Raw genomic sequence first — 20657 nt, 5'->3', positions numbered from 1 at the left:
TATTCTTTCCACTGTAAATGTAATGTTGGAAAGAGATTCTGTGAAGAAGCTGGGATTCCCCTAAATCTGAACCAAATTATACCAAATCTGGTGTAGATAGGAAAAATTAACAAAAGAAAGATAAGAGTTAAAAAATGGGCTGGATTCAGCCTGGTCCTGCAGAAAAGAAAATCGAGAAAAAACCCATAATGAATCCTTATGGAAGAGGCAAATTGGGCAGCTGCTCAGAAAGCGGCTAATCTCATTCTAAGCCCCCATTCCACTGCCTTCCAGGTCACGTGACCAGGGCACTACTATGTTTTTTAAGAGGCTGAAAGTACTCCAGAAGTCCAGTTTAGAAGGGTTTCCCTCATTTGTCTAGGGGAAAAGGCGTGACGGGGATGAGACCGAGAACCGGCTCGCTGTCCAGAACATGGATGCTACATATTTAGGTTACCAAGATCGCGAGTGGAGGCGCTTTGGCACCGAGGCTGCAAGGCTACATATGCCAGTTGTACTGCGGAGTGAACGCTTGACTCTCACCGAAGAACCGAAGCGGATCAGGAAGGTCTGCGGGCCGGAGACTAGACCACCAGCACCCGCCGGCCGCAGGAGATGGACTTTCTCTCTGCCTCCGAAACGGAAACAGAGCAGACGCGACGGTGGCACACCAGAACCCGCAGCTCGCAGGTGCGCTTGGGGGCAAAACCCTCGCGCGTTGCTCTGAGGCTGCTGGTGGGGACGGCCTGGGACGGACTCGAAAAATATGCCGCGGCAGTTGCGCTCCTCCCTTTTTGGTGTGGAGGAGCTACCGCCGCGCCTCCTTCGCCCGCGTCACGGAAGCTTCACTTGCAGCTGCAACTGTTTCTTCGCGCTTCCTTTCTCAGAGGCACCAACTGGGGCGCCAGGGCAAGAGGGGGACCGGCCACGTTCGCGCGCGGCCAGGCCAGGGGGACACCCTGCTCCCTCTCTCGGTCGGAGCGCAGCCAGGTGGGGTCTCGCTGCTCCCGCGCGACGGCGCTCTCCGAAGTAGAGTTCACTTTTCAGAGAGGCAAATAACTTTCCATCTGTCTTCGCCCCGCTGGAACGAGACCACCCTTTCACTTTAGAAACCAAGGCTGGCCAGCCTTGAATGCCTGCCTGGGAATATTTTCGTCTGGACGGTAATGTAAATACTTTCCACCCTATTCTTCCCCCATTTCAGTTTGGAATTGGCTTGGCTTTGCTCTTCAGCACTTGGTTTCGGAAACTCAGGCAGTTCTTGGGTGGTTCCTGTGATTGCAGAGGATGTGACTGACCATTTCCCTAATTTAATGTTAGCATGTATGTAAAACTTTTGCAACATTCTGTCTTTACAATACAAGATATTAAGTTTGCTTAACTTCTGGGAGCCTGGCTCTAAGAGGCTGGCTGCTTAGAATAACAGGCTGAAGAAACCCTTCTCCCTTTGCCTTTCTTCCATTGTATGCTGTGCCTGGAAAATAACTTTACTTCATAGATGTCTGTACCAGTTTGTACAGCAAGCTAAGTTATTAGCCATGGTTACCAACTACTTGGGATAAGCCATCATCTTACTATAGTCTGTAAATCAGATCTTCACATTCAGCGGTGCTGGGTTTTTTTAAATTTTAGCTTTGCATGATATGTATATGTAGCACTTATGGTTTCCCAGCAAGTTCAGCATGTTGCATGAACACGCCCTCTTCTTGTATAGTCCTATGTGTTGTCCTATGCAGTGGTAATTACCTTGCAGGGCAAGTTAGGGTATTTCTGTATTGGGTTCATCTGAGGATGTTTTGTCCACAGAAGGGATCATTTAAGGAAGTTACCCAGAGTGTAATCATATCCAGGTTGCTAACAAAGGTGCAAAACCTGGACTGCCAAAATCTAGGGGAAGACTAGGGCAGTAAAGAGTTGAGGATCTTCTGTATCTCTTTGCTTCATCTAGTGATTTCCTCAATTTTTGCAACATTCTGATTGCCTTCATGCTGACCCATTGTCAGCAGTATGGGAACAATTTTCTGTATATAGTGCCAGGCCGATACATGTGCCCAATTATCTAAAATAATATATTTATTATTGTTAATATAAAGGAAATATTAATGATTTGTCCAGTTCTAGCTTCTATGCTTTGGAATAGAATCAGAATAAGTGATGAGGGAGATTAAAGGGCTAGAAACCAAGTCTTATGCTGAGAGACCGAAGGAGTTGTGCATATTTAGCCTTCAATAGATTGATAGCAGAATATGATGGTACTCTATAAATCCTGCAATCATGTCTCACTGAAGAAGATCAGGATCTCCTCTCTGCGGGATACGCAGGAATGGATTTAAGTTATGGGAAAACACTTATATGTACTTTATACTTTATAGAGTATAAACTGGTGGCTCTTGAAGTATATGTGATCTGAATAATGATACTGAGAAATCTATGGAATAACATTCAATAACAGATATCCTAGATACTACTAAATATTATTAAGTTTGTCTTTGGAAACTGAGCTTTTTTGGAAGGAGAAAGAAACTGCCCAACTTTCTGCAATAATGCTTATGAAAGAAAGTAAAAGGATAAAATCAACTACACGTAGTACTCAACTTGCTTTCAGTTTGTTTAATGACCATTCAAAGTTACAATGGCACTGAAATACGTGACTTATGACTGTTTTTCACACTTATGACTATTGCAGCATCCCCATATCATGTGATCAAAATTCAGATGCTTGGCAACTGGTTCATAGTTATGACCTTTACTGGGTCACATGATCACCTTTTGCAACCTTCTGATAAGCCATGTCAATGAGGAAGCCAGATTCACTTAATAACCAGGTATTAACTTATCAACTGCAGTGATTCACTTAACATCTGTGGCAAGAAAAGTTGTAAAATGGAGCAAAACTCACTAAACAAATGTCTCACTTAACAGCAAAATTTTGGGGCTCAATTGTGGTCGTATGTCAAGGACTACTTGTAATAGAATTTCAATGCTGGAGTCAATTGTGGTCATAAGTCAAGGACTACCTGTAATAAAATTTCAATGCTGGAGTCATGAGCATCTAGAGCAGCGGTTCTCAACCTGTGGGTCACGACCCTTTTGGGGGTTGCACGAGCCTTTCACAGGGGTCGCCTAAGACATCGGAAAACACATATTTCCGATGGTCTTAGGCAGGGCTTGTCAACCGCCTTCTCTCCCCCCCGCGGTGGTGCCTCCCTCCCCCCCTCCGCTCCACCTCACTTGTTTGTGGAAAATATGCTGCTTGGCGGCAGTCTGCATGAACGCTACGAAATCTGCCCTGCAGGGGGTGCATGAAGAGCGCAGATGCAGGGCAAGGCCTGCCCTCCCCAGAGACTCATTGTGCAGCAACCGGATTGACTTCTCGTGCATGCAGGTCAGCGAAGGGGAGGCCGCCGCAGCATCCAACTCCTGCGCCTGTTAGCTGGCGACCCCCGAACTTGCGCTTGTCAGCCAGGAGGTTTGGCGACAGCCGCCGGTCTCCTTTGCCACCCCGTCCATCCTCGACTCCTCCTCCACCTGTTCATGTCGAGCCCACCGGGGCTCGACAGGGAGAGAGGGAGGGAAGGAGGAAGGGACTCCTCCTCCTTTCCTAAGCTTCAAAGCATGATCGGCTTCCCAAGGGCGCCACAATCCTCATGAAAGTGGGGGGGAAGCAAAGGGGATGAGAAAGCTTGCGGCAGGCTCGAAGGAGCACCTGTCAGCGTTGGTGATGAGAAATTCCCCACAAACCCAGGGAAGGGGTGGAGAAAAGGAGCCCCCTTTGGGAGGAAACTGCCACCTTCTTCTCCTTGGCTTTGCGCTCTTCTGTTCCTCGGCAGCCGGGCAGCCAAGCCTCTGCTGGCTGGAACTTCCTTTCCTTCCCTCCCTCTTGGTCTCTTCCTCCTTCCATCCCTCTCCCATTGTCCCTTCCTTCCTTCCTTCCTTCCTTTCTCCCCTTCGCCTTCCTCTTTGTCCCTCCTTCCCTCCCTCTTTCCCCTTGTCCCTTCCGTCCGTCCGTCCTTCCTTCCCTCTTGTCCAGGATCGGGGCGAGCCTCTACAGCTGATCCACGCTTCTGCAGAGCAGCCCAGAAGCAGATCAGCTATAGCAGTTCTCCTTGGCTCCTGCCCAGCAAACTTGCTCGAGCTTTGCTGGAAAATATGCTGCTTGCTAATTTAGCAGAAGCACGAATCAGCTGTAGCCCGGCGCTGATCCTGGCACTTCTGCTAACTTAGCAAGCGGCATGTTTTCCGGCAAAGCTGAGCAAGTGAGCTGGGTGGAGCTCTCCTCTGCCTCTGCCTGTGCACAGGAAGATTTGGCATGTCACCATGGCCACCGGCAACAAAGCCACCAGCCACGCTGGCAGCCTGTCCCCCTCCCCTTGTCCCTTCCTGGGCACGGAGGGGGGGAGGAAGGAAGGGACGAAGAGGGAGGGAAGGAAGGGACAATGAGAGAGGGAAGGAAAGAAGGAACAATGGAAGGGAGGGAGGGAAGGAAGGAAGGAAGGAAGGGAGGGACAAAGAGGGAAGGAAGGAAGGAAGGAAAGAAGGAAGGAAAGAAGGAAGGGACAAGGGGAGAGAGGGAGGGAAGGAGGAAGAGACTAAGAAGGAGGTGAAGAAAAGGAAGGAAAGAAGGAAGGAAGGGACAATGGGAAAGAGGGAGGGAAGGAGGAAGAGACTAAGGGAGGTGAAGGAAAGGAAGGAAAGAAGGAAGGAAGGGACAATGGGAAAGAGGGAGGGAAGGAGGAAGAGACTAAGGGAGGTGAAAGAAAGGAAAGAAGGGACAATGGGAGAGGGAGGGAAGGAGGAAGAGACTGAGGTGAAGGAAAGGAAGAAAAGAAGGAAGGAAGGGACAAGGGGAGAGAAGGGAGGGAAGGAAGGCAGGCACCCACCCCAGTCTCATCCCATAGACCCACAGATTCCCCCCCCACAGGCACTCTGCAACCTGAGTGATCAGCTGGCCACGCTCCCTGGCCATTGATCACGTGATCCTGAGACACTGTGAACGTCATAAGTATGAATCAGTTGTCAAGCATCCGAATGTAAATCACATGACCCTGGGGATGCTGCAACAATCGTAAGTGTGAAAAATGATCATAATTCGCTTTTTCAGTGCTGTTGTACTTCAAACAGTCACTAAGTGAATTGTTGTAAGTCGAGGACTACCTATACTTTCCCATTTTTTCCTCTCTTTTTTTGGTCAAGTTTTTGATACCCCCCGGCCAGCTGGATGGGGGGTTGGGGGTCACCACAACATGAGGAACTGCATTAAAGGGTCGCGGCATTAGGAAAGTTGAGAACCACTGCTCTAGAGGTCTTCTGGCTAATCTAGCACAAGATTTTCTATTCAGCTAAGCCTACACATCAGGTTAAAACATGGTTTATCTTAATTACAGTTAGTTGAGCAAGCCATAGCAGCCTTTCTCGCACATAAATAAATAAATAAATAAATAAATAATAAAATTCACAACATGCAAGGCTGTTGTAGCTTAATATGTTTTTGGAATCTAGCCAAAATATTGGCACATTCGGGTCCATTCGCATCTACTGAGTTAAAGTGTAAAAGAGTGGCAGCATAAAACTTGCTGTCCCCATTGCCAGTCCCTATTCTGCCTTTTTTGTTTGTTTGTTCGTTTTACATCTGCTCCAAGTCACTGCTGATGGCATTGTCCTGGTCTGTAACTATCCCACTCGTTATATTCAAGGTGATCTGTTTTCTCTACTGGCTTTGCCAACTTCCAGCCAACAAGAAAAGCAGCCAGCGACAAACAGAGCATATGGTGTAGGTCTGACTTAGGGAATTTATCTGGCTTTAGCTGTTTCTCCTTCTATAATCAACCTGGCATAGTTATTTATGAGAAATTTGAAGGATCATCATGTCCCAAATGTATCTCCCCATGCCACATGCTCTTCAAAGAGGACACACTTCAGGTCCTTCTCTGAAACAATGTTACCTTGTGGGTACCCAGGAAGTGTGCTCTTTGGAATGATCCCACCCTCACCCCATTGTACAGCTGGCCCTGATCCTACAGGTCATTCGAAAGCCAGTAAGCCTGGCTTTTTTCCAGAATGTTTGACTCAGCAAAGACAAATACATATGGTGAATTAATTTATGTTAGAAAAGTGCAATTAAATTTGAATGCTTATTCATATTTTTTCTTAAACAAAGCCAGGTATTATAATCAGCTTATTGTCTTACATGTATGCTAACTATATATTTGAAGTACAATTGGGAAGAAAACTTTTTTGCTTATAGCATTTTTTCTACAATAAGGTTTTTCTTTGTATACATTTAAATCCTGTTTTTAAATAATGCAATATAAATTAGAACCACCAGTTTTCCAATAGTAGCAATATAACAGTGAAAATGGTGTTGATGAAGTGAATTCTGATCTAAAATCTCTCAGATACAACTAAGCTCAGAAAAAAGGAAAAGCTAACTTAAACAGCAGGGCTATGCGTTAATCTGGATTAAAAAAAGAAAAACACGATTCAAAGCACATGCTGATGCACATTTTGTTGCTATTGGTACCTCCTTAAACCAAACATGCTTTTTCTCAGGATTTTGCTGAAATAGTATGATTCTAGAAAAAGACCAGTTTTAAAGAGGTTGCCAATGCGTGTGATATGTGCCCTGTACCCTTTTGAATCATCTTTTCAAATCCAGACCACTGCATAGCCTTCTTGAATAATGTAATCCAGCCTTTCCCAATTTCCATTAATCCCATCAACATAATCTATTGACAAGCTGACAAGCTGAAATTCAGAGTAAACATATGTGTGAGCTGACACCCCAAGTCTAAATATTTGGTTTTTAAAACACATAACGTGCACAAGATATGCAAACAATAAGCGCATAGCATTTTAAGAAGTTGGTTCAGACAAAATAGAAGCTATAATAGGTAGAACCTTCAGTAGTGTGCTCTTTTAGTCAGAGTTAATAAACATTTGCAACACTAAGTCATTATTTACAACAGCAATTTAAACATGTACCTTCATGATTTATTAAATGTACTGAATACATTGCCTAGTAAATACGGTTTGGGTTGTGGCTTCTTTGGTACAGTTCCAAACTTCATAATCCGTCTGTGTATATGAATTAGTCAGAATTACTGTTATGTTTGATAACAGAATATATTTTACATGCATAAATACCAACAACTTGTGTAATAGACTTGTTTAACTATATAATTGTTCTTCGTGTATTCAAGGAACAGATTTAACATAGGGCAAATACAGTGGTAGTGGGTCACAGCTCTGTTAGAAAATATTAAGGAAGTCAACATTAAGCATATACTGGAATACAATCTGGAAACATTGAATCATCAATGTTTCATTTGATTGCAGAAGTGTGGATCAGGCAAAACAAAAAGAAGTGACATTTCTGCCATAGAAAAGATGCAAGAAAATAAAATATAGTATTGTACTCAAAAATAATAGGAAAAATTGGAATAATAGCAGCTATCAAAAATCAAACAGTCTGAGCGGCTTATCTTTGAATCAAAAGTTTAACATAAAACACAAGAAAAAAGACAGCAACAAAGAATTTTGTGTAGAATCTTTAATAAAGACAAAGGACATAAAGATTAAAAAGGAAGTTATTCTTGTCGACTGCAGCTAGTCATCGACTTAACAACAATTAGTTTAGTGATGGCTCAAAGTTACAACAGCACTGAATACCTTTTTTCATACTTAGGACTGTTAGCCATCCCTAGGATCACATGATCAAAATTCAGATGCTTGGCAACTGACTCATATTTATGACAGCTGTAATGTCCTGGGGTCATATGATCCCTTTTTACAACCTCCTGACAAGCAAAGTCAATGGGGAAGCCAGGTTCACTTAATAACGGTGTTACTAACTTAAGAACTGCACTTAACAACTGTGGCAAGAAAAGTCATAAAATGGGGTAAACATCATTTAATAAATGTCTCACTTAGCAACATAAATGTTGGGCTCAGTTGTGATCATAAGTTGAGGACTACCTGTATTATTATCAGTAAGTCTTTGCCTTAGTTTTTATTTTGATCTGTCTGTTGTGATCAAGATTGTCCTGTACTTGGAAGTATGTATACTTAGTTAATAGATTAAACTTTGATTACTTATAGCTTGGTTGCATTGTTCAGTTCAAAGGATAGTTATATTACAAAGATCAGGTAAAGTTATAACTGATCAGCTCTGTGTGATAAGAATTGTAGGAGCTTGTCCTGAATGAAATGGCTGGCATGTTTAGTATTATAACAACTCTGTCAGTTCTGAATAACAAGATTCAACATCTAGAGCAACTGTAGGAAAATATTGCTTCCTGCTGTAGCAGCTTCAAATTCAGAATGTAAATACTTCATTACTGCAAATAAACATGTCCTCCCATGCTACAGATTCACCCCAGATCTACTATAGTTTTGTTTACTTACTTTTTTTGAGTTATCTACAGTACATGAAGTTGTAGTCAAACTGTGGTTATATGACAGCTGCTATTTTAGACTGCTGTTACAAAGATTGCATGTATATTTGTAATCAGTCTTTTAAGTTATTAAACAACATAATTGCCCTTATTTTAATTAAAGTATGGACATACTGTACAACACAGTAATATTATAATGTACATTTTAAAATTATATATGAGATTGAGCATGCACACCCATTTTTATAGGATATGTTTGAATGACACATGAAGTCATAGCTAAAGTTGATCCATTAGAGTCACATGTACTGGCTTGCTTCTCTCTCAAGTATTCTCTTCAAGATATGCTGAGCATATTAAGCAAGAACATCCTGGTGGCTTGTTTACAGCCTTGTTGTTGAGGGGCATGTGTGTGTGTTTGTGGGGGGAGCTTATTGTGTTTTCTAAATGCAGTCACAAAGAAAATATGTTTTCTTTCTGTCAATATCATTTTTACATTGCAACTGTACTTAAAAAAATATGCTTAAACGCATTTATCTAAATTTAAAAACTGATTGAAGTTAAAGTGTTATGCTGTCCCAAATTTGTAGTCATTAATAATTCTGCTTATTACTAACAGTGGATATTCACTAACTGGATGGAAGAGATGATTGTGGAAATACTCTTAGTGGTGATGATTTAAAAAAATATTTATTGTGATTTATTTGTTATTGTTTGGGTATGAGACGAATGTTTTGGTCTAAAATACAGATTTATAGAATAATATGAATCAGTATAGAGATACCATAGAAAATATTTTTCTCATAGAACCATTGCTGTGATATTCCACTACATATTTAGCAAGTAACAGGCACAAATAGTGTCCCCCATCATTCAAGTGGGTAAATAGTTTAGTTATAAAAAGGGATAAAATGGATATAGGTTTTCATTATCATGATAGCAATATAGTGTAGCAAATATTTTGCATATAGGCATATGTGTATCTGGAGCATGATAGAAACAAGAAACCACTCTCTTTTTACTAATTGGTAGTAATAATTTTCATCTCTGTTTTCTCCATTAATTGAAAAAGCCAGTGGTTTAGCAAGATTTATTTGCTTGCCATAGGCCATATGCAATGACGTGAAATAAAAGATAAATACAGGGCAATTGAAATTAATTGTGCTCAGTTGCTGTGTAAATAAATCCTGGTTATTCAAACATCTGTCTTAAAATGTCTGTTCTTTAATTCTGTTGTTTATGTTACAATGTGCTGTTTAATTTCTTCAATTCTATTGCTGCCCATCTTCAACAAGTAGCTCTGGGTGGTGGAAAAATCATCCAACAATTAGAAATAATTACAGTGTAGTACAAAATTAAATATATATGGCAGCTGAGAAAAAATATCATGGTGAATAGTTACATATTCATGTTTATTTATTTATATATAAAATAACCACAAAGTTAAGTTTATGCTACCTCTCCCATGACATAGAAATATAAAATACTTCTTGTTTAGTATGCTTAGAATTGCTAGAATTGCTTAGTCAGGAAAGCAAGAATGGAATTGTAAATATTTTAAAATATCTTAACCTCTTTTCCTTTTTCTCTTCACAGAGAGAAATGTTGCTCTTTCTTCTTCATGTAAGATAGCTACATATTTGATAAAGCACTTTTAATCAGAGACATCTGACAATAATATAGTATTGGTGCAAGTAATAGAAAGAGGTAAAAACACTGATATAATCCACTAAACCAGATGGTGACTGCACAATTTCCTATAATACATTAAACAAAGTGGGGGAAAAGGTAAAGAAAATTCCAAAAGATATTTAAAAGTCTGAATATAAAACTTGCTGAAATGTACTTTGTGTTTCACATTTTATTTTTCTTTTAATGTGTTAATGTATATGCTTTACTATGTGATATTTTACAATAATACTTTGAACCAATCATGTTATAGTAGTGTATGGCACTTGTTAGTAAACCAGTAACTATTGATAAGTGTATTATAGATGTAGATTTGTATGTTTGTAATCAATCTTTTAAATTATTAAACAACATTATTGCTTTTATTTTAATTTAAGTATGGACATACTGCACATGGTTTAAACACAGTAATATAATTTTATAATTATAATAAAAATTATAATATAAATTTTAAAATTGTATATGAGGTTGAGCATACACACTCTTTTATCAGTTATGTTTAGATGGCATGTGAAATCATAGCTAAAGTTGATCCATTAGAGCAGGGGTGTCAAACTGCCGGCCCGCGGGCCAGTTGTATCATATGGAGGCCGCATCCACCCCAGCTCTGGCAATGCAAAAAAAGTCATGATACGTCACGACACATCACATGACGCAGCAAGTTTGACACCGTGCATTAGAGTCACATGTGCTGTCTTGCTTCTCTCTCAAAAATGTATTTTTCTTTCTTTCTTAGTTTGGGATTTTTTTTTTTAAAAAAAATTACTCTTCCTTTTTTGGGGGGGTTCTATTAATTTTTTTCTTTTAAGTTTAAACGTTCTTAATTCTTTTAGTGGATTTGGGCACTTTTTCATTTTTTTGTAATTTATAATTTGTAAATAAAATTAAAACATATTTTAAACAATTTACACTTCATAGCTTGGATACTCAACTGTATAATAAACAAAGAAATAAAAACTACTATTTTTGTCTTTGGAGAAGAACTTTTGGACATTTTGCTCAGTTTTGACATAGATGGCTTCTTTGACCCCTCTTCCAAGTGGCCTCAATGATTCTCTAAAAGAATGCAAATGACCAGCTGTCTGCATTTTGCAAGCTTTCTTGACACAGTTGTTAAATGAATCACTGCAGTTAGTCAGGAACTCATTCATTAAGTGCGTCTGGCTTCCCCATTGGTTTTGCTTGTCAGAAGGTCACAAAAAGTGATCACATGACCCTGGACACAGCAACAGTCATAAATATGAACGAGTTGCCAAGCATCTGAATTTTGACCACATGGTCACGGGGATGCCGTAAAGGTCGTAACTGTGAAAAATGGTCATAAGTCACATTTTTCGGTGCCATTGTAACTTTGAACGGTCACTAAATGAATTGTTCTTGTTGTGTTCTCCGTTCGTGTGTGAATAATGACGACACATGATGGCAACTAACAATGCTCTTTATTCTCCTACTCCAGCTCCAAGCAAAGAAGCAAAAGCACGCAGCCTTTTATAGGGCTTGAGCCCCAGACAGAGTGAACCAATAAGAGTTCTTCTTTCTTTGCGCCTTGCGCATGCGCACAAGCTGGCGCTGCTCTGTCTGGTCCCAAGCAGCTTTTAGAATGCCCGGGACCATTTGCAACAATTCTGGGCCTGCTGAGTTTCCTCATCAGGCCCAGGACACAACAGTTCTAAGTCGAGGACTACCTGTAGATTAGATCTAGTTAACCTGCCTAGTGGCAAATCATGAGGGGAGTTGTAGTTTAGGAACATCTGGAGGGCCTAGGTGTCCTATCAGCTATATCTCATCATCTTTGAATTCTGTCCTGATGTCTCTACATACCCTAGGGTTAAAATTCTGTATCTTACAGTTAAAGCCAGACTTTTTGTGCTTTAAAGAAAGAGGTAGCCTCATTATGCTTTGTTCTCATTACAAACATATAATTATATTCAACATTTATTCCAGAGTCAGTCAAACATTAACTTGGTTTACTTTTTATTCACACATCAGTATATCTGAGATCAAAGTGCTCAGCTTGTTGCAGATTTTGAATAAAGACTGAACAATACTTTCTTTCTGAACATTGCTGAACAAGCCATTTTACTGCCAATTCCCATGTATGTGTATCCTCTGCTGACCGTGTGTTTTAGAATGGCCTATTTCAACAAATTAGAGAGGATCTGATGAGTTGTTTGGGTTTCTTTACTGATAACTTTTGCACAGGCACGTAATATATTAGAGGGGGAATATTGGGTTGGATTTTGGCTATGTGCACATGGTGGTTTTTTTTCTCTTTTTTATAAAGTTATTTCTAAATGCAGTATAATTGGGACAAGTTTGCCACAAATCTATCTTTTCAATAGCAATACATAACATTTTTCAGGTTTAAATCTACATTTGTCCTTTGAGTAGTACGCCTGACATGAGAAACTGGGGAAAATTAATTTAACCATATTTAATATGACTATTTTCCCATGCCTTTAAGAAGCTTTCTTTTATGAAAACTAAAAATTGCAGTTATTGTACAGGCTCTATGGTTATATACAAAGCTTTCTTGGGACCACAAGTGGATAATATATCTTTTGTACAAATGTTATAGCCCATATGTATAGCAATGGGTTTTCAGAAAATGAAGAGAATGCATAAGCACAATTTTAGATTATTAATACTTAACCATTATTCTACAAGCATCTCTATGTCAGGCCATTTATTCTTCTTAAGTCTTTTTTGTAAGAAACGATGCATCTCATTAAATAAAATAGGGAATATACTAGAATAATACTAGATTATATTGTACACTGCCCAGAGCCCCTGTCTGTGGGAAATGGATGGTTAAGAACTATATATTATAAATACATACATATATACATACATACATACATACTCAAAATTTACAACGGTACTGAAAAAAGTACACACTTTATGACCATTGCAGCATCACGAAGGTCACAAGATCAAAATTCAGATGCTTGGCAACTGGTTCATATTTATGACGGTTGCAGTGTCCCAGGGTCATATGATCTCTTTTTGCAACCTTCTGATAAGCAAAGTCAATGGGGAACCTTGTTACATTTAACAACCTTGTTACTAATTTAACAACTTTAATGATTCACTTAACAACTGCGGCAAGAAAGGTCATAAAATCTGGGCAAAACTCAGTAACTATCTCACTTAACAACAGAAATTTGTGACTCAGTTGTGATCATAAGTTGAGGACTACCTATATGGAAATCATTCAAAACTACAACTGATATCAAAGTAATAACATCCTCAAATTGCAATTGTCTTATTCCAGAATGGGGTTTTTTTTCAACATTACAAGCCAGCCCATCCCTCTGGCATCATCTGATTGTGTCCCACTGAAGAATTAAATCAAGTCTGACTGTCCTTAGGGGATTTCATATCATGCAGAATCAGCTACACCCTGTTATCTGATTTGGGTTCAGCTTATGTAAAGTCATAAAATGAAAAAAACCACACCTCCTACAAACAGCAATTTCAGTCTTCCATGATGTTGAGTGGATACAATAAGAATGAACAGCGCTGCGTATATTTCTTTGTTTTGGTCAGGAAATAGCCATTTTTAGCAAAGTTTCATTCACAGTTGCTCTATGAGTGAGATGGGCAGTCTTCAAATGTGATGTATAAATAAAAATAAATAAATAATTTCCAATGCATTTTTAAAATCCTTCACATTATTACCTAGATGTGTCCCAAAATGATACATTTAACTCACTAATCCCATAGTATGGATTTATGTCATACTATGGTTTGCATTTTTTCAAAACAATAAACAAAGAGACGTGTTTATTGTTATTGGCAGATCACAAATAAAGGGAAAGATAATTTAATCACCCTACCCCAATCTAATGCCTTTGAGAAATTGCAACATTATCTCTAGCAGCATGGCCAATAACTAGGAATAATGGGAGTTGTGGCTCATTACAAAGTGCAACTTACACTATTTATTCTGCAGGATCCAATCTGGGTCAGTCACTGGAGGTTGGATCCTGCAACATTATCCTCGGACACGTATATTTGTCATCATTTGTGACCATTTATTCTCTTACTTTCTTCCTCTCTTGAGGCATAGTGGCACATAGTTAGAATGTAGTATTGCAGGCAAACTCTGCCCACAGCCAGGAGTTTGATCCTGACACAGCATTCCATCCTTCCCCCAATAATTTGGGTCCTTCCAAGGTAAAATGAGTACCCTGATTGTTAGGAGTAATATGCTGATATTTGTAAGCCGCTCAGCGAGTGCTGTAAAGCACAATGGAGTGGTATGTGTCTAAGTGCTATTGCTATTGCTCTTCCTTGTCTCACAATAACATCAGAGCCATTGACAGGTTTCAGGAGGTTCCACCACCATTGATGGACAGGACAGAATGAAAAGCTGGGAATGTTGTGTCTATTTTTAACATTTAAGACATCCTAGAGCTAATCAACAAGATCCTAGTAGTTGTCACAAAGTGAACAGTACACTCCTCATTTTTATTTTATTTATTTTGTATCCTGTCTTTATTATTTTCACGAATAACTCAAGCTAGTGAGCATATCCAGCATACCTTCCTCCTCCTATTTCCTCCATAACAACCTTGTGAGGTCATTGGACTGAGAGAGAGTGACTGGCCCAAAGTCACCCCGCTGGCTTCCATAGCTAAGGCGTGACTTGAACTCCCACTCTCCTACTTTCTAGCCTGGTGCCTTAATCACTAGACCAAACTGGTTCTCTTGACTGTCTATCTAACATTATTTTCTGTAATATTTTGGGGGGATTTACTCCAAAATTGATTTTATGAAACTTTGTATTCTGTAATACAGGCATGCTGAAATCATTTTTCACTCTTGTAGGAGCAACTGAGGCAGCTTCTGATAGGGAAGGTGAGAGGTCACTTCTGCTAAATGGGATAGAGAAGGGGCAGTTATGATCAGCAATACTTAGAGAAAGTATGGCAAGAAAGCAAAGGAAAAAAGTTGGCCAAGGAGATCATAGATGATCCGTTCCTGAGGTAAGACTAGAAAATTTTGAATCAAGAAAACAAATCTTTTTAAAGGTGTTAATGCATTTATAGGCTCTTGCTGGCAATTGTAGGAGAGAAATTCAAGGAAATGCATTTATGTTATCCCTGAAATAGTTATGTGGCTAACTTTTGTATCAATTACAAACATATAGAATGGTCTTTAATTTGCCTTTGATTCTTTCTTTTCACAGAATGAAGAAATGCAAATGCTCCTATATTTGTCGAACACGATTGCGTGTTTTAATACTGTTTTTAACAGTTGTGCTGCTCTTGCTGCTTAAACTCCTCAAAGCTGATTGGATTTTACTCTTTCACAAAGATAGGTATTTTGTAGAACCATTTTTAAGTACCTCATCATTTGTGAAAAACAAGTACAGCTATGAAAAAAAATATGGCCAAGATAAAATTAATTGTTTCTCCATCTATAATCAAGATCCCATGGAGATTGGGAAGTCTTTAGAGATAAAGAGAAAAAAGATTATTGATTTAGAAGATGAAGATGTTGTAGCAATGACCAGTAATTGCCAGGAATACCGAAAAATTAGAGAATATCACCTAAAGGTCGTTTCACCAGAAGAGGAAGAATTTCCTTTAGCTTATTCTCTGGTTGTTCACAAAGATGCCATAATGGTTGAGCGGCTCATTCATACAATATATAGTACTCAGAATATCTACTGCATTCATTATGATCAAAAGTCTTCTAACACTTTCAAACAGGCTTTGGAGAATCTGGCCAAATGCTTCTCCAATATATTCATTGCATCCAAATTGGAAGTGGTTGAGTATGCCTACATTTCAAGGTTGCAGGCAGATTTGAATTGTTTATCCGATTTATTGAAATCTGCAGTTCCATGGAAGTATGTAATTAATTTGTGTGGCCAAGATTTTCCCCTGAGATCAAACTTTGAGCTGGTATATGAATTTAAGAGACTTAATGGAAGTAACATGTTGGAGACTAGTAGACCAAGCAATTATAAAAAAAAAAGATTTACCTATCACTATGAACTTAAAAATAATCATTTTCAATATATAAAGATGCCAATAAAAACTTATATTACAAAGCGTCCACCTACACACAATATTGAAGTTTTTGTAGGCAGTGCCTACTTCGTTTTATGTCGAGCTTTTGTACAGTATATTCTTGGCAATTCCCATGTACAAGATTTTTTGGAATGGTCAAAGGATACTTATTCACCTGATGAACATTTCTGGGCAACTCTTGTTCGTATACCTGGAGTACCTGGAGAGATTTCAAGAGACGCTCACGATATCACAGATCTTCAGAGCAAAACCCGTTTAGTAAAATGGAGCTACTATGAGAACCATCTCTATCCTCCCTGCACTGGTATATATATTCGAAGTGTGTGCATCTATGGAGCTGCAGAACTAAAATGGCTCCTCAACTATGGGCATTGGTTTGCCAACAAGTTTGACTCAAAAGTGGACCCTATTGTAATAAAATGTTTGGCAGAAAAGATTGCAGAACAGCAAAAGCAATGGGTTAGTTTAGCTTCTGAAAAACATGTTATACACAAAATATTTACGGGTATCTCCTAACAGTATGGAATAATTATGAGTAGATTATGTGGTATTTTTAAAGTGAGGAATTGCTGGATGGAGGGGGTTTTTTTGCTTGTCAGAGACATACCTGTAAGGGAATCTCTGGTCTATCTTGGCAAAATGCAAATAAATTTCTACATGTGTAGCTAAAATAAGATGCTCTCTAGTTGAGCACTAAGCAATTAACTTTGCCTGAAATCTTTGGGACAGAGATTATAGGTAGTCCTCATTTAGTGACTATTTCATTTAGTGCCCAATCACAGTTATGATGGTAATGGAAAAGTAATTTTATGACTAGTTCTGATATTTACGACTTTTGCAAAAACAAAAGAAGACTAAAGTAAGACCATGAGCCAGGTGCAATTTCACTTAGGGACTCTTTCACTTAAGAATTGAGTTTCCAATCCCATTTGTGGTTAGTAAACAAGGACTATGTGTACAATCTTCAGCAATAAAAGATTAGAGACAAAGGTTGTGTCCTGAGGCCATGTCTTCTAAAAATGGATAGTAGGTTAACTTTGTGCCAAAGTAACCAGGAAGAAAGGATGCTATCCCAGAGATGCTATGAAATATTCAATGCTTTGAGAAAGCATTCTGGTTGGTGTTCAATGCTCCCTCAGGTTTTGACTAATGTGAAGTTTTTATCTGCATAAATTCTTGTCTCTTATTCATTTTTTATTTCTATATGCAGTCCCACGACTGCCTACACTTTCAAAACCACTGGTTTACCTCATGTAAAACATTTGATTAGATTTTATCTATACTTTTGCTTACTGTCTTGTTTACAAGGACAGAGCTTGAATTTTGTTATAATCATGGATCAAAACTATGCAAAATGAATGAAAACTCTACTAAATTGTATATGCAATTATGAAATGTATGTTGTATGTTAAATCAGCCTTTCTATATATTTAAGGATGTATGTACACTGGGTAATTATAATTTAATTATTTAAATAAGATTTATTTTATTATTTTAATATATTTCAAAAATTCTCTGGAGCAACGAGAGATATAGATAACGCTTTTTCTACACAAATTTCTCCTTTGCCAAAACTGTAAGAAAGAAAGATATCTTTGTTGCTTACATGCAGTTCTCTCATCTTGCTGGTGTCACCATTGTTAATGCAAGTCTGCAATAAGTATTACAAAAAAAATGGTGAATAAATTCTATACAAAATGCAGAATTACAATTCTGCTGGGCGGTACAAGGCAAAGCACGTTTTGATAAGACGTGATGAACACTTCCTCACTCAGTCACTTTTTTAAAAAAATATTTTACAGTTCTAGCTTTAAAAAAAGATTGATAACCTGAACAAAGATTAGTGCCAGTCCTGCCCAGATGCGAGGCAAGGTCGGTGGAAGAAAGCCCGGATGACCCGACAACCACGAACACAACTAGACAGCAGTTGCATGAACAAAATGTACAAGAAATCTTAGGCTGCCAGAACTATTCTATTCTACAAAGCAGGGTAGGCTTCTCTGGCTATGTACACCAGATGCTAAAAAACTAATTAAAAATAAATTTAAAAAGTGTATAATTAATATTTGGCTTTCAAAATAGGGTCAAGCCTAGAATCTTCCTACCTCATTTTTTTCAATCTGAAGCCAGTAATGATTTAACGTTCTTTGTACTTTAAAGTAGCCTGCCTTAACTTTGTATTCAATATGTGGGCTGAACAGCAACTCCCAGAATTCCTAGTTTCTAAAAAATTTGTGAATTGCACCCTCAGCCTATTTATAAAATGCCAAATTGATAAAAGTTGATATAAAAATATAAGAACTTTGTTGTGGCATTTTTTTTTTAAAAAATATTATTTATTATAATTGTTTTCTACCCAATCCACCCTGTAAAAATACTTCATCATTAGCTGGAGAATGACAGGTTGGGAAAGCTAATTTTGCAAAAAGAGTATGTATCTGATGAGTTGTATATGACCAGCCTTCCTGTGGTAGTTGAATATTCTGAAAATTGCAATCCCCAAACATCTGGGTAACGAATGTAAGATTCTTTACAGTAATTAAATAAATTAATTACTGGAGAAGTTCTAGGGATTACTTAAATCGGTTCCCTTTAGATTGAAATGGATAAAAGTTTACAAGCCTTTTGCAACGTTTCCCTTTATTTGCAACATAGAGCTCAAAGATAGTCCTATTGAACAGAAAGCCAAAGTATACTGATCCCATATCAAGTCTCCAGGGAGTTAGCCAGCAATATAATCTGGGAACACATTGTTCTTCTTTTGCAGATTATCTCTAGGAGAGAGGATAAAGGGAAACAGTTTGTTCTATAGGTGTGTCCAGGCATTCTGAGCAATTAGCTAATTTTTCTAGCTAAATTTTCTAACAAAACGCATTGGTGTGTAACTCTAGTGAGACTATTACAAAGCTTCCATTTCTATTTACCCAATTAAAATGGAGCCTGAAATTACATTGAAAACAGCTTGAGTTTAGGACAGAGCTTAAAGAAATAGTTTTCAATATCATGCTATAGATGCCTTTTAAAAATCCTGCTTTAAATAGTTTCATTAAAAGTATTTTCTTTCTTATAGTTAGTATCCTTTGAGAGTCACTGCTGTTTGAACAACATGAGAAATAAAAGGAAGTAATTGCTAGTGCATTGAAGCAGTGAAGTTTCAAATACTGGACTAAGGGAGTAAGGGAAACTTTACTGCATGGCTGATCACAACAAACAGCACTGAGAGAAAGGCCATCTAATAGCCAGTGCAATTCAATATCTATACAAAGCAACAGGAAATCATTTCAGGAAATTTGAGTATAAGTAATTTATATGTTCTAGACAAGCAGTTTTTTCATATCTATATAAATAAAAATGTAAATGTTCGTTTGTTCAAAATCTTAAATCTCCGAAAGTTCTTCACCGAAATTTTGACACAACGTTGCATTCAAATATGCACGTGTTTTTATATACTTATATTATATAGATGTCACACCTGTGACAGGTAAAAACATGCTGTTTTTGAAAAACAGCGCCATTTGTTGGACATAATCTCTACATCTGCACACACAATGGAACAACAAAAAATATTGTATACCCACAAGCATTGTGAAATTAAACATATTACAAATGTGCGCTTTCTCTTTTCTTTCTTTTCCATTTAACTACACTGAGCCACAGCAATGCGTGGCTGGGTACAGCTAGTGACAAATAAAAATAGATATATGGGAGGAAGTACAATATATTTAGACAACTCTGGCTGTCAAGAGTTGGGCTACTGCATTTTACTGCATATAAAAAAACACTTAGCCTAATTGTTTAAATACATAGCAAAGACATGGAATAATACTTATATCAATGGGCAGTCAGTTCATAGTTTGAAATTGATTAAAGATTGAAATTCTGGGTATGAATTATATCTCCCCTTTGTTTTTGTATGGAGTTTTCTTTTGATCTTTTTTGTTTTTTTTACCTTTTTCTGTCTGTTAAAGTATAAAATTAATAATGAAACTGTATATTTAAAATAATACCAATAAACAGTTATAATGCAACTGATTTATTGAAATTCCTGTAATAAGGATCTGGATTGAATCTGAATTTATTTCATAAGAGGACAAAAACATTTTTCTCATCTAACATGGAGTCTTCATTCTTCAAAACAGCAGGAAAGGATTTTTGCAACAAAGTTTAGGAAATTAGCAGCACAATCATTAAACAATTTTAATACTGAGTTTTTGTTTATAGAGTCTATTCACACTGCATTTCTCAAATAATAATGAAGATGAATAGCAAGATTCTGGTCTAAGGATCTTACCAAAAAATGACACTGTGACTGCAATCTAATCAATATTAAACCTATTATGTAGTATTATCTGCTTCCTCAGAATGAAATCTCATTGTTCTGGGTGAGATTTATTTCCTTGGGAGTGTATTTAGAGTTATGGCCTAAAAGGATAAACTTGGGACATGATGGTTACCCCTCTCCAAATGAGTTATAATTATAATTCCCAAACTGTAATTACCAGTTTAAAATACAACATATTTCTCCATGGGGAATGCTGAAGTACACATTTTA

At 38.1% G+C, this 20657-nt stretch overlaps 1 protein-coding gene across 7 annotated transcripts; it reads left to right on the top strand.

Moving 5' to 3' along the window:
• The first annotated feature begins 300 nt into the window (after positions 1-300).
• Positions 301-20137, top strand: GCNT4 (glucosaminyl (N-acetyl) transferase 4). 7 transcript variants are annotated; one of them, XM_039363991.1, is made up of 4 exons: positions 303-1142; positions 9969-10160; positions 14895-15052; positions 15256-20137. In XM_039363991.1, the coding sequence occupies exon 4, from the start codon at positions 15257-15259 to the stop codon at positions 16619-16621; it is 1365 nt and encodes a 454-aa protein (XP_039219925.1). In that variant the 5' UTR covers positions 303-1142; positions 9969-10160; positions 14895-15052; position 15256; the 3' UTR covers positions 16622-20137. The 7 variants fall into 7 exon arrangements, with proteins under 7 accessions (XP_039219926.1, XP_039219927.1, XP_039219921.1 ...); XM_039363992.1 differs by lacking the exon at positions 14895-15052 and having other exon boundaries at positions 301-1142; XM_039363987.1 differs by having other exon boundaries at positions 302-1142; positions 14895-20137.
• Positions 20138-20657: the final 520 nt, after the last annotated feature.

This window comes from Crotalus tigris, unplaced genomic scaffold (genome assembly GCF_016545835.1).
Source record: "Crotalus tigris isolate CLP2741 ecotype Arizona unplaced genomic scaffold, ASM1654583v1 scf7180000019642.961951, whole genome shotgun sequence".
Taxonomy (NCBI): domain Eukaryota; kingdom Metazoa; phylum Chordata; class Lepidosauria; order Squamata; family Viperidae; genus Crotalus; species Crotalus tigris.
This window is presented reverse-complemented; position numbering and strand designations above follow the sequence as displayed.

What these genes read in the sequence shown, in the direction of transcription:
- GCNT4 (XM_039363987.1), top strand. Translation starts at nt 15,218, where the DNA reads ATGGTCTTTAATTTGCCTTTGATTCTTTCTTTTCACAGAATGAAGAAA.